This window comes from Plecotus auritus (assembly GCF_963455305.1).
Source record: "Plecotus auritus genome assembly, chromosome: 14".
NCBI classification, from domain to species: domain Eukaryota; kingdom Metazoa; phylum Chordata; class Mammalia; order Chiroptera; family Vespertilionidae; genus Plecotus; species Plecotus auritus.
Window position 1 is genome coordinate 16,079,516 of NC_137780.1, and position 17,192 is coordinate 16,096,707.

A 17,192-nucleotide genomic window follows, 5' to 3' on the forward strand; every position below is an offset into this window, starting at 1 on the left:
AGAATTCAGAGAGTAATAGATGTTTCCAAACCCGTGACCAGAGGGGTAATAATGAGGGATCAACAAGACACGCATTTTTGAGTGGAATACGGTGAATTTAAGATTTAACAAGAGGCATCTGAGTACCTTGAGTTCCTGTTCCTAAAAGTCACATGTGTCTTGAAACGCCTTTCAGCTTACGGCTCTGTATGAGAACCTAAGTGTACGCAACCGGCAGTTAGAAGAAGAAGTAAAAGACCTAGCAGACAAGAAAGAATCAGTTGCACATTGGGAAGCCCAAATCACAGAAATCATTCAGTGGTGAGTACTCTTACATGTGGCTTTGTGGGTGATTTTGGACATAGCTCACGCTGGCATGAATTCCAGGAGGTGACTTCACAAGTTACCTTATTTTTTTGCTATGAAAAAATGCTACTCTAGAAGCATAGTTCTACTACTGACTAGTAGCCCTGCGCACGAATCCATGTGCCAGTAGCTCTCTGCGGGGCCTGGCCACTCCACATCCACTGCCCAAAGGCTCTCCGCAGCCCAGAGGCCCATCCATGGCCGGGCGTGGAACACTTGCCTCGTCGCCACGGTGATGAAGCAAGCATTCCTCCAGGCCCACTCTCAGCGGCTGCCCCCCCGGGACTGGGGTACTCCATCGGGGCTGAGAGGACTGGGCGCCGCCATCTTTTTTTTTTTTTTAAATAAATCTTTATTCAGATTATTACAGGTGTTCCTCTTTTTTTTCCCCCATAGCTCCCCTCCACCTGATTCCCCACCCCATCCACCCTATGCCCTTACCCCCTGCCACTGTCTTCATCCATAGGTGTAAGATTTTTGTCCATTCTCTTCCCGCACCCCTCACACCCCCTTCCCCCTGAGAATTGTCAGTCCACTCCCTTTCTATGTCCCTGATTCTATTATATTCACCAGTCCATTCTGTTCTTCAGATTTTTTTATTCACTTGATTTTTAGATTCACTTGTTGGTAGGTATGTATTTGATGTCATTTTGTTGTTCATAATTTTTATCTTTACCTTTTTCTTCTTCTTCCTCTTCTTAAAGAATACCCTTCAGCATTTCATGTAATCCTGGTTTGGTGGTGATGAACTCCTTTAGCTTTTTCTTGTCTTTGAAGCTCTTTATCTGACCTTCAACTCTGAATGATAGCTTTGCTGGGTAGAGTAATCTTGGTTGTAGGTTCTTGCTGTTCATCACTTTGAATATTTCTTGCCACTCCCTTCTGGCCTGCATAGTTTCTGTTGAGAAATCAGCTGACAGTCGTATGGGTACTCTCTTGTAGGTAACTAACCGTTTTTCTCTTGCTGCTTTCAAGATTCTCTCTTTGTCTTTTGCCCTTGGCATTTTAATTATGATGTGTCTTGGTGTGGTTCTCTTTGGATTCCTCTTGTATGGGGAGTTCTGTGCGCTTCCTGGACTTGTAAGTCTATTTCTTTCACCAGGTAGGGAAAGTTTTCTGTCATTATTTCTTCTAATAGGTTTTCAATATTTTGCTCTCTCTCTTCTTCTGGCACCCCAAAAATTCGGATGTTGGTATGCTTGAAGTTGTCCCAGAGGCTCCTTACACTATCTTCATATTTTTGGATTCTTTTTTCTTTTAGTTTTTCTGGTTGGGTGTTTTTTGTTTCCTCATATTTCAGATCTTTGGTTTGATTCTTGGGGTCCTTTGATCTACAGTTGAATTTCTGTATATTCTTTATTTCAGACAGTGTATGCTTAATTTCTGACTGGTCCTTTTCCATTTTTTTGGCATTCTCATTAAGGTCGTTGAAGGTCTCACTAAGCTCCTTGGAGGTCTCATCAAGTTTCTCGGTGGTTTTTAGAAGATTCTTGAGTAACCTTATAAATGTGGTTCTGAACTCTATGTTGTCCAGTAGTTTGCTTTCCTCCATTTCTTTCATTCGTGACATGTTTCTTTGTCTCCGCATTTTGCTGCTTTCCTGTGTTGATGGAGTGGCTTTGTGTGGTAGATGACCTATAGGGGCCAGTAGCTCAGCCTCCCCAATCACCTGAAGTGGACGCTCTTGGTACACCCCTTTGTGGGCTGAGTGCAAAGTCTTGGTGTAGTTAAGCCTTGATTGCTGTTGGTACACTGGGAGGAATTGACCTCCAGGCCAATTGACTGTGAGGACCCGCTGTGTCTATAATGGAAGAACTGCTGCGCTGGAGACACGCTTATGGTGCAGGACTTGTTTCAGTGGGGCTTTGGTGCTCACTGAGTCTGCTTCTTGAATGTGTCACTTATGGATGTGAGGAGTTGAAATCTGGTGTCTCACACTGACCACTAGGTACACTGGCTTCTGGATCTCTAATGGGGTGCAGGTCAGCTACTGTCTGAGGCCACCCAGCAGGAGCTACAGCGAGAACTACAGTTTTCTCCTCTTTGCTTGGGGTTTGGAGGTTTTGGAGCTCTCTGACCCGGGCTGCAAGTTTGCTATGTTAAGCTGCGATAGGGCAGGCCATTCATATGCTAAAGCCGCTGCTTGGAGCTTGGGTGGGTTTGTAGGTTGTGCAGGGCGGGGTCTCAGGGCGTCACTAGGCTAGGGTGTGGTAAACAGCAATAGCTGCCAGTAAGCCGGCTCTGTGTCTCTGACTGCGTCCCTGTGTCCTGCGCCCCAGCGCAGTAAACAATTATTCCTGCGCGCAGCCCTGCAAGCAAGCCACCCTCACTTTCCGACCCCACGGCAGACAGTCCAGCTTCTCCCCATAGGAGTTTGGGTCCCCTGTGTCTCCCCAGAAACTGGAGTTCGGAGTAATCGGGAGCTTGTCTCCCTTCAGGTTGAAAAAAGCAGCGCTCGCAGTCGCCCATCACCAGCCCGATTCGCGTGCCTCCATACCTCAGCTTTTCAGCGCTTGTGCACGTCTCAATGCTCTTTTCTCTTTCCTTCTAGTTGTAGAACTTCCACTCAGCCAGCTTTCCCGTGGTTCTGGGTGATAGACGTTTTGTCTTTTAGTTGTAGTTTTGAAATTGTTGTGCGAGGCAGCAGTTTAAGTGTTTACCTACGCCGCCATCTTGGATCCTCCTGGGCGCCGCCATCTTGTATCTATGGGCGCTTCCATCTTTGTGATGGAGTGATGGTTAATTTGCATATTACCCTTTTATTAGATAGGATGTTATTACTGATTTGTGTTCTGCTATGTTTTTCATTACGTGCCCTAAGTCCAACAGATACCCGTGTCAGCTTTTACACAGCAACATTGAAACCTGGTGTTTCTTTCTAAGAAAAGAACCTGGTTTTTTCTCCTAGGACAGTTGGTCCTTAAAAGACAGAAGAAAGTCATTCACTAGCTATAGGTGTTCCTGCCTAAGATCAAAGTTGCTGTGTTTATGATTATTTTAAGAAACAGAAAGCCTGGAGAAACATTTAGAGACTGAAGATGTGCTATCCCCGTCTTCCATATTATAACAGATATTGACACATAGAATCTTACAAACCTTAAATGGGTACAGTTTAATTTTAGCCACTGCTCTTTAAGGTTTAGGGTTTCATTTGGAATAATTACCTTAGTAACCTTCATATTCATTCATTCATTAAAATAATTATTCTAGTATTTGTATATGTTTTTAATAAATGAGAAAAGTAGAAGCAAATGGGGACTTTATTTTCTAATAAAAAATAGTGTAACTTTTTATATTTACTTTCTAATTGTTTTACTTTTTGATATTTAATTTATCTGAAAACAAGTCATTTCTTCACATATTTATAGACCAATCATTTAGTGGAAATTTTAGTTTCTTGTGCTCTTATTTTGGTTCTTTAAGCATTTTTTTCCATTTTCCTTATACCAGATTAATATCCTCCTTAAAATCAAATGACTCAAGTATCATGGTATTGGCTTAACTGTGGATCTGTTATGTTAACTTATCTTGAGCTTAATAATGTGATTATTCAGTGAATATCTAAAGGAAAATGTCCCAGTTGTAGAAATCTGGTTGTGTTCCAAGCAGTACAGTTAAATAGTTTATTAATGTTTAATTTATGTCCTAGTCATCAAGTCTGCATTTCTTTTCTTTTTCTTTTTCTTTTAATTATCATTATTTTTAATCCTCACCCGAGGATATTTTTCCATTGGTGTTTAGAGAGAGTGAAAGAGGTAAAGACACAGAGAAATATCGATGTGAGAGAAACACATCGATTGGTTGCCTCCTGCATGCGCCCTGACGAGGGCTGGGAGGAACCTGTAAACCAACCGAGGTACATGCCCTTGACTGGAATCGATCCCAGGACCCTTTGGTCCGCAGGCAGATGCTCTATCCACTGAGCCAAACTGGCTAGGGCAAGTCTACATTTCTGAAGCAAAATCATTTTCATCATTAGCCAAGCTTATATAAAAAATTACATCTATTTATTTGTAATTCCATTATTCTTTAATCAAATTTATAATTAAGGTATTGCTGAAAATTACTTCACAGAAGACAAAGCTGACCAGGCCAAAGCCTGAGCTCCTAGACCAGTGGTCTCGGTGCCTGCGTGACGGGCTCAGGTGGCATGGGCAGTGGGCCTGGCACAGGAAGGCGGCTTCAGTGTGGGCTCTCTGAAGGAGTGGTGGACAGGATGAAAGTGAACGTTTTATATAATTCCACAAGATGCTCACTTTCCACTCTTCATATTCAAGTGAAATGTGCAAAAGAAATCAGGAATACAAAGAGGTCACGTTGCTTTAAAAGCTGATATTTAGAAATGGTCATGTATTGAAAAACAAATTATTAAATACTTAATAGGCTAAAAGAAAAAGATACACTACTTGTCCTCAGAGTTCTCACCTACTTGAAAATAACTCCCTGAGATACTCCACCCAAGGCTCTGGAGGTCAGGAGTCTCAGCTTATTTACAGTATGTAGTTGGGATATTAAAGATGAAACAATGCAAACAGTTTTGGAAACTTGTAATATTCAGTAGTCCCCACTTATCTGCAGTTTTGCTTTCTGCGATTTCACTTACCCGTAGTCAACCACAGCCTGAAAATATTAAAAGGAAAATTCCAGAAATAAACAATTCATAAGCTTTAAATTGGGCACTATTCTGGTGTAACGAGTCTTGCACTAGCCCACTCCATCCCGTCTGGGACATGAATCATCCCTTGACTACTCAGGAGTCTGAATTCTAAAGGCGCTAAAATAAGGCTCAAGATGTAAATTTGTGTGCTGTACACATCACAGATACATGTTAATTTCCCTGAAATATACTTTCTTCATATCTATTCAATGGCCTATATTTTCTCTTTGAAAACAACCAACCTGCACAAAGTAAATAGTATATTAGCGCATTGCACATGTCACCATTTTTCTGTATGGAATTATGGCTTTCTGTATACAAATGATTTTCATTCTTGAGAATAGGACCTTTTGTAGATTTTCATATGCTGGCACCCCTTGGCCCTGTTCTTCCCGTGTTTTGGAGGAGATGTAACAGAAAGCAAACTTTCTCTTGACAAATTCTAGTATGTGGAATTTGTTTTATTTTCTATTTTATTTTTTTAAATATTTTTATTGGTTTCAGAGAGGAAGGGTAAGGGGGAGAAAGAGAGAAACATCAGTGATGTGAGAGAACAATTGATCAGCTGCCTCCTGCACACACCCTAGTGGGGATCGAGCCCACAACCCAGGTATGTGCCCTGATCGGGAATCGACCCCTGACCTCCTGGTTCATAGATCGATGCTCGACCACTGAGCCACACTGGCCGGGCTGGGATTTGTTTTACTAAATATAATTTGAAAATTTTTCTACCTAAAATTATAATACTTGCATCAGCAAGAAAGTCTTAATATATACAAACTGAGTTTTAGTAACCTTTAATCTTTTTTCTTTGATTATTTTATTTACCATTTTAGAAAACAGAAGAACTTCATTACAACTTTGATTTTTGCAGAATATGTTATTTTAATAAGTTTCTAAATACACATATTTCAATTATAAGAACGGTGTGTTATTTTTTTGTATAGCATAAAATGGCAGAATCTAGTTAATGAGAAATCTTAATATTCTTTGGGAATCATGAGGGGGGGTTAATGTTAGATTAAAAGAGTATGACTTCGTGGTTTATGGGTGAAGTTTTACTGATTTATCAGGGATGAGTAATTTGGACTTACTTAAACACGACCAGCTTTAATTTGTTCAGTGGACATTTCCCCCTTGTTGACATGTAGTGGTACTAGGGTAGAACTTTTGAAGGAAGGTATTTGAGGACATCTTTACATTGCTGTCACTTTTCACTTATTTCTTTGTGATGCTTTAAAATAATATATATCTCACTCGAGTTTTTCTTTTTGTTTAATGTGCGTTCTCTCTGTCTTTATATGTATGTGTTTTAGGGTCAGTGATGAGAAGGATGCACGAGGATACCTTCAGGCCTTAGCTTCTAAAATGACGGAAGAGTTAGAAGCATTAAGAAATTCCAGCTTGGGTGCACGAGCAACAGTAAGCTGCCATTCTGACAGAGACTCACCGTAATGGAGGCAGGGGGAGCTCAGAAGACTGTAATAAATCAGAGTGCTTTCATCAGTCTGTCTAGGCTTTAGCCGACTGTAAAGTTTTCCATGAGAAATCAGTTAGTCCAAGTCTTTTCCAGTTTAGGAAATCTTAACACATAGCTGCTTAACTATAATTTGCATAGCTAGTTAGTATTGACAATAACTGTAAAAAAAAACATTTATTTTTGAGTCTACAGTTATTTCTGAATTTAATGAAAAATACGTTTTCACAAGCAATGTGCTTATTCTATTTTGTTATTAGAGAAAGATATTCTTAAGTAGTTTCCAACTTCACTTGGATTACTAAATTTGAATGTAAAAAATAGAATAGAGCTAAAAACAGTCATATTATTTCCTAGGATATGCCCTGGAAAATGCGGCGTTTTGCGAAACTGGATATGTCAGCTAGACTGGAGTTACAGTCAGCTCTGGACGCAGAAATAAGAGCCAAACAGGCCATCCAAGAAGAGCTAAATAAAGTTAAAGCATCGAACATCATAACAGAATGGTAAGACCGAATAATATAGTCCTCCTGGAATAACTTCTACGTTGGCCCAAAAGTATTTGGAGAGAAGTTACATGTTTAGTTTGCTATCACTTTTTCTTTAAAGTGATGACTCAGAAATGGATAGGAAGATTTGAAAATGACTAGATGCTCTCAAACCTTTTATGTAGTGGTGGAATTTTAATACAGCCTTGTTTCCTTGGACTTGCCCATAAAGTGGAATGAATAGTACCAATCAATATTCTCTTATTTACTCTCCCCCTTATTTGTAAAATTTAATTTCATATTTTATTCCATTAAATCCCCACTTATCTCATGTTCAAGAACATCATATTAACATAAAAATGCAACATGTAGTCAGAACAAAATACAGTCATCTGAAAATTCTGGCCATAAATCTTTTACAGATGAAGGTTCTGCTGATGGTAAATTTCATAATGACATAATATATTTTAATTATTGTTCATGTTCTTTTATGGGTATAAAAACAAGTATATCCCCACAGTCTCTGGGAATGTTAGCTAATGAATACATTCCCTCAGTTCTTATCACAACAATAGAGCAATTTGTACTCTGAATATATAAATGGTCAAATGAAAATCATAATTGGATTGGATATAAACACAGTTCAAGAGCAAATTAGTATAGGTGACATAGAGGAACAATAAAAAGTTCTTACAAATCAAGATTTTAAAAAATTCCTTTTGGAGGCTCCAAAGTGTTCAGTCATGAAAAGAAATATAGTCCCATAAATTCAGTTTTGAATGGTGTGAAGCCTTAGTCTTTAAACCAGCCGTGGGCAAACTATGGCCCGCGGGCCGGATCTGGCTGTTCTATCCGGTTCTCTTGCTCTCCCCTCCGCTCCTTTACTTTGAATTTATATTAGTTCACACAAACACTCCATCCATGCTTTTGTTCCGGCCCTCCGGTCCAGTTTAAGAACCCATTGTGGCCGTCGAGTCAAAAAGTTTGCCCACCCCTGCTTTAAACTGTAGTCATTAATGTTTTGAATAAACTCAGAGGCCAGATAAACGGCAGCCCAGTTGAATTATAAAGTCTTGTTATAAATAATCTAGATATAAATTAAGAGTTTTTTACTTAAATGTTCTAGTGTGACTTGAAAATGGAAAAAAGAAAAAGCTTTTTCTGGAGAATATGAATTAGATCCCAGCATAAAGAGCTGTTAAATAAGAAGAGAAAAGGGCATGGGGGAGTCTTTTTCACAGTGTGAGGGAGAGGCTGTACTCCCCCCTCCTGGTCCTGCCCCAGCTGAGGAACGGTGCACACCCACCTGCCCAGGAGCCGGGCAGGCTGCCCACCAGTGCTGTAGGGCCCGGATTCCATCGTGGGGGATTTGGAATAAAAACCTGATAGAGCCTTCCTCAGGACTCCGGACGGTGAGAATAGAACTTCTTTTACCCCATCAGCAGCCCCGTCAGTGTGGATAGTGGGGCTGCAAAGAGAACCCACGTGCAGATGTCCAGCTGGCTACCAGTAGGGTTGATTGCACAGATCACTGTAACCCCCCAACTCTCCACCCCAGACACACACACACACACACACACACACACACACTTCCATCAAGAGGAAGAGTTCGGCATCTGGATTATTGAATGCGGAAAGTGGGGTGGTCCATAGTAGGAGCTTAGTAGAGTTAGCTCTCTTTGCTATTAAAGAGAGAACATTAAAATCCATGAAAAGATCAGAATATATGTAAATAGCCTTGTGCCAAGTCCTGTTAAAAGTTAAAAAACAACAACAACAACAACACACACACACACACACACACACACACACACACACAAACACACACAAAAAAAAGTCCAAAAGTGGGCCCAGGTCACTGGCTGCTTCAAGGAGAAGAGAGCCAGGGAGGAAACCTCCTGGTTGGCCCCAGCCGGGATCTGGGCTCAGAGACAAGGAAGTCCAGAGCCCTAGCAGCAGGGGGGGAAATGAGAGACACCTTGCAGGGACCTCCCGTCCCTTCCTTAGAGCCAGCTGTGGGAGGAGGGACACGCCAGCCAGTGCACTGCACCCCAGCTTCCCCTCCCAGGATCACGGCCATTTCCTCGACAGACATTCTCTTTAATTCCCTGGAGTAAACTGCAAAGGAACCACTTTTAAAGTGAAGAGAACCCAGAAATATCCTTGGAAACCTCCGATATTTGGTCAGGGAGCTCTGACAGAGGAAATACACAGTGAGCTCAGCAGTCACCATTGGATGGGAGCACATCGCAGCGCCAGTGTGTGCTCCCGACAGACGCACCCGTAGGAAACAGCGTCACCCTGCCCCTTGGGAAGGCGGAGAGAGAACGGGAAAAATCTAACCGGACCTCAGGGTTGTGCCTCCAGAATGTTGCCAAGGAGGACGAACGCCTGAAAACACAGGGTAGGACCAAAGAAACAGCTCCCAAAACTCAGAGAAAGCCAAGCAAAGGGCGTAGGAAGACATCCAGCAGCAGGAGAGCAGCGTGGAGTCAGTGTGGAAAGCTCCTATTTCCTCCCGGGGAGATAACGGACCAAGCCAGCCTCTGAGGCTGACAGCGAGGAGAGGGGCTGAGGTCGGCCGGTAGGACTGCGTGCAAGAGACGCACACCCATTCTCAGATGGAATTTATACGGGCCTCATAAAGATCCAGGCAGTGACAGAAAACAACCACGGAGTGTCCTCCTCCGTGTTGTAATTTGGAACAATATGTAGTTTCTTCTTATGCCTAAACCAGGGATATGAGTCAGGCTGAAAATTATAAACATATATATGCTCTTTTCATGGTTCTCTATGAGAAAAGTCTAACAGAATTCAAAATTTAACTTTTTATTTTATGACATTTTAAAGGTTAATATTTAACTCGGGTCAGCAACTTTTTCTAGAAAAGACCAGATGGTAAATATTTTAGGACCATCTAGTCTCTGTCTGCTCAACTCTGCGGTGGTGCCAGGGTCGCCATCAACAGTATGTAACCAAGGCAGTGTAGCTGTGTTCCAGGAAAACGTTACTCAGCAAGAGCAGATGACAGCGGGACTTGCTTCCTGGCTGTTTGCCTTTCCCTAATATGGCATGACTGGCAGCATTCAGACCAAATAAACCCACCCAGATAAAGCATGGCTCACTAACCAACAGCAACAATAATGACCTTTCCCCTTTTCCTCCTGTTTAAGTAAACTAAAAGATGCAGAGAAGAAGAACTTGGAACTGCTATCAGAAATCGAACAGCTGATAAAGGACACCGAAGAGCTTCGATCTGAAAAGGGTATGGGAATGTTTTTGCATCAATCAGGACTTAATATTCTGCTATGAATGTACATTTAGTACACAAGAACCAGCTTATTGTGTAGGTGTTCACCCTAGCCGTCTGGCATCCCTGTATGGCTATTGGTATCCACTTATAGGTGTGTGTGTGTATGTGTGTGTGTGTGTGATACACACACATATTTGGTAGATTGGTCTCTGAGTCTTTTTGTTTTACTTAATATACATTGTTTAGAGACTTGATTTTAATAGAACTCACCCTGTCATAAGTTTAACTATTTTTTCAGTGCCTACTTCACGAATAATATTTTTGTGATTGGAAAAAGTTATCTTATACTTTCTATTCTTCTCCCAGAGTAGTTAAAGAAAGCATGTCTGAAATAACTAAGGTTTAATCCAATCCAGTATTAAAAGAGCAAATCAAAGATAAAAATTATTTTGGCATTTTGGTGTCTTCTTCCATGTTTGGTTCTTAAATTGCTTGCCCTGAGGAATTTCCCAGGATTTATTTCCATTTTCTTTAAACATTAATTACTTAAGCATTTTTTCCATTAATGTGAAAAGCAACACAGTGTTTGGTAGCTGTCTTACACGAACTTCTTAAACTTTCTTTCCATAATATGAGCATTCAGAAGGTAAAAATTTAATAAAAAGAAATTCAGAATGTTTTTAATGACAAGGGTCTCTTCTATGCAATAACAAGAAATTTCTTTTCCTGACAAAGTCAGCGTTTCTGACCGAACCCCAGCCCAGCTGGTGAGCTCTGTGTTATGTCGCGTGCTTCCCTGCACTTCCCAGCCCCTGACACTCACTGATGTGAAATAGTTGGGTCTCTGCTTCTGCTTAGAATTGTGGAGAACAGGGTAATCACATTAGAGGAGTTATCGTGGGAAGGCCACTAAAAGTCGTAGGTGTGCAATGAAAGTGGGTTGATAGGATTTCCTAGTGGACAAGAGAGGAAGGAACCCAGAAAAGTGAATTAGGAACTCGGCTTTGGAAGGCATCACGCTGACGTGAGAGTCAAGGAGGGCTCTTTAAACAGGGCGAATAGGAGGGGACTGTATTCTCCAGAGAGGAAAGGGAAGGGAAGGCGGGCGTGGAGGACGGTGGCCCTGAGACAGCGATACAGACAAAGACCAGTGAGAGGACGACGTACTGTGACACACAGATGACGAGGACTCATTGTCTTTAGAATAGACCCAAACTTGGAAAGAAAAAGCTCAGTTTATCACATTGCTCTGTTTTGAAAACGTGAATCTATAACTTTTTATTTGGATTTTGAACATTGTAGAATAATGAAATTTTATTGTATATTGCAACATAATGTACTATACTACTTAAACAATATAATGTAGTATTTACATAATGAGGGCAATGTTCTTTTTTTCTGCTTAATTTACTGTTATATTCCCAGTGTCTAGATGGACAGCACATAATAGCTCTCAATAAATATTTATTGACAGTGAATTTCTGAACATGCTGCCTTATCTGGGAACTATAATATATTATTAGAGAGTAATCTGAAAAGCACACAAATTAGTTGATGTCAGTTCTTGAAAATATGGAAATAAAAATATGTACTTATTCTTTTTTCTTCTTAGTATTTATAGATTGATGTATGGAAATATGGAAATAAAAAATATGTACTTATTCTTTTTTCTTCTTAGTATTTATAGATTGATGTATAGTTTAAAGGTTATTTGGAAATTACCCATTTAAAGTTAATGCCATAGCCAAGAGATATTCATTCATTCTGTCAACAAAACAATGCCTACAGTCAGATTGACACGTTTATTCCATCACTAAATACATTTGTTTTATCACTGCATTGTTTTCTCATAAGAGATTATTTGTTAGTGCATACTCTGTGTTTGCTAAGGATATTTCAAAACAGAAACCTTGTTTGGTGATAAATTATCTTAGAAAAATCAGACATAATCAGGTCACTATATTGAAAAATCTCTCAAATCTACCAAAAAATTTAATGTGTTTTTATAATGTACTATACGGGAAAAGAAAGAAATTTAAGAACTCAAGTAAGTCAAGAAACAAGTGTTTCATGGAGAATGATATAATTTAACTATTAAGTGATATTCCAAGAAACATTTAGTGTAATTTGGTTTTTTAAATATGTAGGATTAATATTGACCAGCTTTAAAACACAGCAGTTTGCAAACAGCCTCTAGTAGACTCAGGCAGGAAAGGTTACCCATGAGAATCAGTTTTATTCCAGTTTAAGGAGAGCTGCTGTCTTCCAGGTGTAGAGCACCGAGACTCACAGCGCTCTTTCTTGGCATTTTTGAATACGCCTACCGATGCTCTGGATCAATTGGAAGTAAGTATTCAGCTTTTCAAATATTCTTTGGGTCAATTTAAAAGTCACTTTGTGATTTAAATTTTACTTGTAATAAACTGTTATTGCATCCCACATCAGAGGACCTAGACTCTTAAACATGTTAAAGCATTCTAGGGAACTGCAATCACTTTTGTATTTAAGAAAACATGAAAGGAAGGTCTACATAGGAGAGGCGTAAGATTTAAAAGCGGTTTCATCTCTTCCCCTGAGAAACAGGAAGTGCAGAACACATCTTGACCTTTGAGATAATGTTGACTCTTCTCTTTCTCCCAAGTGTAGGGCTATAGTAAAAAGCAATTGAAAATGTCCAAGTTCACAATAGGGCAGTGCTGGTTCCAGTCCAAATTAATGCAGTTTTTTAGAAGTATGCAATCGGAATGCTTTAAAAAAAAGTATTACCTAGAGTGTATTAGGCAGATTCCATATTAATGAAATAGTGATTATATGGCTCTTTATCATTCTTTGGTACTTAAATTTACTAAAAAATCTTTATAAAGCATATTTTAGCCTCAAAAAATTCAAGTTGGTGATGATATCTTTATTTAACGAGTAATCCTACATCTCTGTGCAAGTACCATTCTAGGTGCTGGAGACAGTGAGCAGCTCGAGTCCCACCACCTCAGTTACACCTTAGTGCAGCCGTGGGCAAACTACGGCCCGCGGGCCGGATCCGGCTGTTCTATCCGGTTCTCTTGCTCTCCCCTCCGCTCCTTTACTTTGAATTTATATTAGTTCACACAAACACTCCATCCATGCTTTTGTTCCGGCCCTCCGGTCCAGTTTAAGAACCCATTGTGGCCCTCGAGTCAAAAAGTTTGCTCACCCCTGCCCTAGTGGGAACTATTAGAACAGAGACTGTTTCTCTCTTTTAGTCGTCACCTTGTAGCACGCTTACACTGAATTAGATGATCGGTTTGCCCAGAGCTTCATTTGTTACATTTTGGGCACAGTATATGAACGATATTTCATTTCTTTGGGAAAGGGATAAAGAATCACTCTTTAAAAAGTAATTAATGAATTTCTAAGTTTCTTGGGAAACAATGACAGTGACTGCTTTTTTCATTTATTTATTTGAATTAATGTCATTTGCCTTTCAATTGTTTTACAAATTTTTTGATTTATTATTTGTTCTTACTAAATTGCTTCATCCATATTTTCTATTTTTTTATTGCTGTATTCGTTAAATAGGATTCCTTTTCTTCTTCCTCATCTTCACTGATTGATTTTTTGGATGACGTAAGTCTGATTTTCAAACCAATGAATCCTTCAGTAAAAGAGATCAGTGAATTGATATGAAGAATTTGTCTAATGTAGTCAGTTTTAGAAATATTACACTTGATACTTTATTTGTGGGTCATAATTTGTTTCTTATCTTAAATATAATGAAGAATTTATCATTATTAAACATAATTAAAATGTACTTTGAAAAATTCTTTGGCCATCAAAGAATCTGTATGTTTTCATTCTTTGCAACAGTTCTGAAAACTGGAATGCTTATTTAATTATTGTCACAATATGTAGAGAACTATATATATAAATGCATTTTTATTTTTCATGGTGATTTCTATTTCACATTCTCCATCTCTTTTCAGCACTTTATTTAATTTCCCTGTAACTTAAAAGTAAACCTCTGGTGGTATAATCAGAAAAAGTGACAAGTTTTATTTTAAATCTTTCTGTAGGTTTTATAGTAGCATAGTAATTGAGTACAAAACAATTTTTAATGCTGACAGAATTTCTCTTCTAATGTGGAAAGTGATTTTAGTTTAGTAGGTACTATATGCACTATAAATTGACTGCATTATCATTTTCTCTCCTAAATTCTATACATTTAATAATTTAGAAGTTCCCTAATGTTTATCCTTCATTTCTTTACAGAAATACCTGACATATATATTCTCTTTATTCAACATTAAAAGGCATAGTAATTCTTGTCATAAAGCACTTTATTATTCTGTTAAACATTCAGTCTTTCCAGAAACTAGGAAATAAAACTGGTTGAAATTCAAATGTTGTACATAGCTGTTTTATAAACCAGGGGAAATTCTTTAAATGTTTTATCTTTGCATTTTGTTAAATATAATTACTATATCCAGAAGAATATTTCCACTAAAGGAAACTCTTGATCTAGATTTTTTAACTTATTTTTAAAGTGAGTTTTTATATCTTTGAAATATTTATATCAAAGTATGCACCTTTGCACTCTAAATGGAAACTACCTGGTATTTTATTATTCTTAAGACCGATAATTATTCTAATTAATTCTACAGTGTCATAAAAAGAGAACTCTTTTGATGTACAATAGTATTTCATGTTATAATCTGGTGTACATTTTACTAGATGAAAATACTCAATATTTCCACACAGATATCACCTACATCTATATGTAAAAGGCTAAGTGGCCAGCGGTACATCCGTCTGACTGTCCAACCAATGGGCCAGCCAGTACATATGACGCGCACTAGCCATTTAAAAATAAATATTGATTCGTGCAAGCACGATACATATAGAGCTCTCGCTGGTGCCAGTCGCATGCGTGTTTCAATTTTATAATGCTATATTATATATACTATTTTGACATGTAATTTTTTGCAGTGACGTAATTACTGCACAAATCTTTCTTCTAATTAATTTCCTTTCAATGTGCACGAATCCATGCACCGGGCCACTAGTTCATCTTTAAAAGACTTGGAAGTTTGAATAAATTATTTAAGTTGTTCTTTCCACTAGGAAATCATTTTCATTTTTCTTTCTGACAAACTTCTCTACATCCCCTTGGTCCCACAAAAATCTTTGCATGTAAAACATAGGAGTCATGTTTCGGCAAATAGGGCAGCCCTTCTCAGCAGACGAGCCCACAGCAATGCGCACCTCGCCGGCCCCCATCTTTTCTCTGCTCTCAATGCCGCCTCCACCGCCACCACATGCTGTAGTCCGTTTCCCGTTCCTTCCAGGAAAGCCCTTCTTTTTTTTTTCTTTCTTTCTTTTTTTACTATCATGATTTTATTTTATTTATTATTTTTTTTAATTTAATAAATCTTTATTCAGATTATTAAAATTGTTTCTCCTTTCCCCCCCCCATAGCTCCCCTCCACCCATTTCCCACCCCACCCTCTGCCCTTACCTCCCCCCCACTGTCCTCATCCATAGGTGTATGATTTTTGTCCAGTCTCTTCCCACACCCCCCACACCTTTTCCCCCTGAGAATTGTCAGTCCACTCCCTTTCTATGCTCCTAATTCTATTATATCCACCAGTTTATTCTGTTCCTCAGATTTTTAATTCTTCTGAATGATGTCCGTTCTGTCTTTTAGTTGTAATTTGAAATAGTGCGAGGCAGCAGTTTAGGTGCTTACCTATGCCGCCATCTTGGTTTCTCCTCCAGGAGAGCCCTTCTTAGCCCTCACCTGCTGTTGCTCAGCATAAACGCCGTTCAAACTGCAACCAACTTTTAAAGCGGTGCAAAGGAACTACTACCAAGAAAAGGGAGTTGGTTCGCAAAGGCTGCTGAACTTGATGTTTATGGTTCAGGCTCCAGCTCTGAGAAGGCCTGGGTTTCCCCGCATTGGCTTCCTAAGTGCTCTTCTCCCAGTTTCCTGGCTGAGCACTTCAGTGGACTGAGTCTGCTCTGCAGCTTTTTCTAGGTGTATGCGTGGAGCACGTTACCTAGCCTTCCTTTGCTCGTTGGTTGTTTGAGAATGTTTTTAAAAATGTATGTAATGCCCTCAATACTGTTGGTTATTATTTCCTTATTCTTAATAGACTCCTTTCCCCACCCTTCCTGTGTTCTCTTTAGCTTCTTTCTTGTCCATCAGTTCAGTTTCTCTTCACCTCTCAGCCTTCCCGTCTCAGCCAACATGAGCCACTAAATCTTCCTTCTGAACTGTCCAATCACATTACCATGGGAAAGGCATTTTTACCTGTCAGGGCAAAGGCCGTCAGCAAGCTCCTATTGTAAAAAATGCTGTGAATTTTTAATTTGTATTTTATGGCATGAACCTCTTGTTTCTCTTTGTAGTTTATAACTGTGACCAGCCTTTCCAGAATTATCATTCAGTTTGTCCTCAGAGTCGTAGGAGAGGGGTGTTTTGAATAATGGTATTCAATCTTCGGGTGCTTGAGTTCAGCATCCAAGATATTTAGTATAACACTCAATTGTATAGATTCTTAGGCATTTGAATTTTTAAGGAATAAAACAAATCTTGATTGTTCTTTATGCCCAAACCGATTAAGTTGTTGTGTATGATGCTAATCATATGCAACTGCCCTCTAGAGATGTTTCTTATCCTTGTAGTTTTCTCTAAAATCTCCTATAGCTCCTGTCGACGCAGCTTATAAAGTCCTTCCTCTGGGTCCCATAAAACCTGGTGCATCCCTCCTCCAGGTTCCCGTGCAGACTTTGTACATGTTTCTGTCACCGCATTTATCACATTGTGATGGTTTGATGTCTTCCGCCATCTGGGACCTGCCCTGCCTCCTTTATCTGTGAAGTACCTGAACACATTTAAACCCTCACAAGGTTAGGTTGAAGTGAAGATAGCAAATTGCCTGAGTAGCGGTGGCTCATATTTGTGAAGCTCAGTATTTCATTTTCAAAAACTTGATA

The 17,192-nt window shown here is 39.4% G+C and overlaps 1 protein-coding gene across 11 annotated transcripts in view; it reads left to right on the top strand.

Moving 5' to 3' along the window:
• CDC42BPA (CDC42 binding protein kinase alpha) overlaps nucleotides 1-17,192 on the top strand; it is a 203,235-nt gene that overhangs the window by 138,712 nt on the left and 47,331 nt on the right. For 5 of the 11 annotated variants that reach the window (XM_080651309.1, XM_080651299.1, XM_080651303.1 and 2 more), the window contains 6 exons: nucleotides 176-300; nucleotides 6,319-6,424; nucleotides 6,837-6,985; nucleotides 10,141-10,232; nucleotides 12,490-12,566; nucleotides 13,776-13,823. In XM_080651309.1, the coding sequence (XP_080507435.1) occupies nucleotides 176-300; nucleotides 6,319-6,424; nucleotides 6,837-6,985; nucleotides 10,141-10,232; nucleotides 12,490-12,566; nucleotides 13,776-13,823 (597 nt within the window). The remainder of the gene's footprint in view (nucleotides 1-175; nucleotides 301-6,318; nucleotides 6,425-6,836; nucleotides 6,986-10,140; nucleotides 10,233-12,489; nucleotides 12,567-13,775; nucleotides 13,824-17,192) is intronic. The other 6 variants (XM_080651304.1, XM_080651300.1, XM_080651305.1 and 3 more) reach the window with 2 other exon arrangements.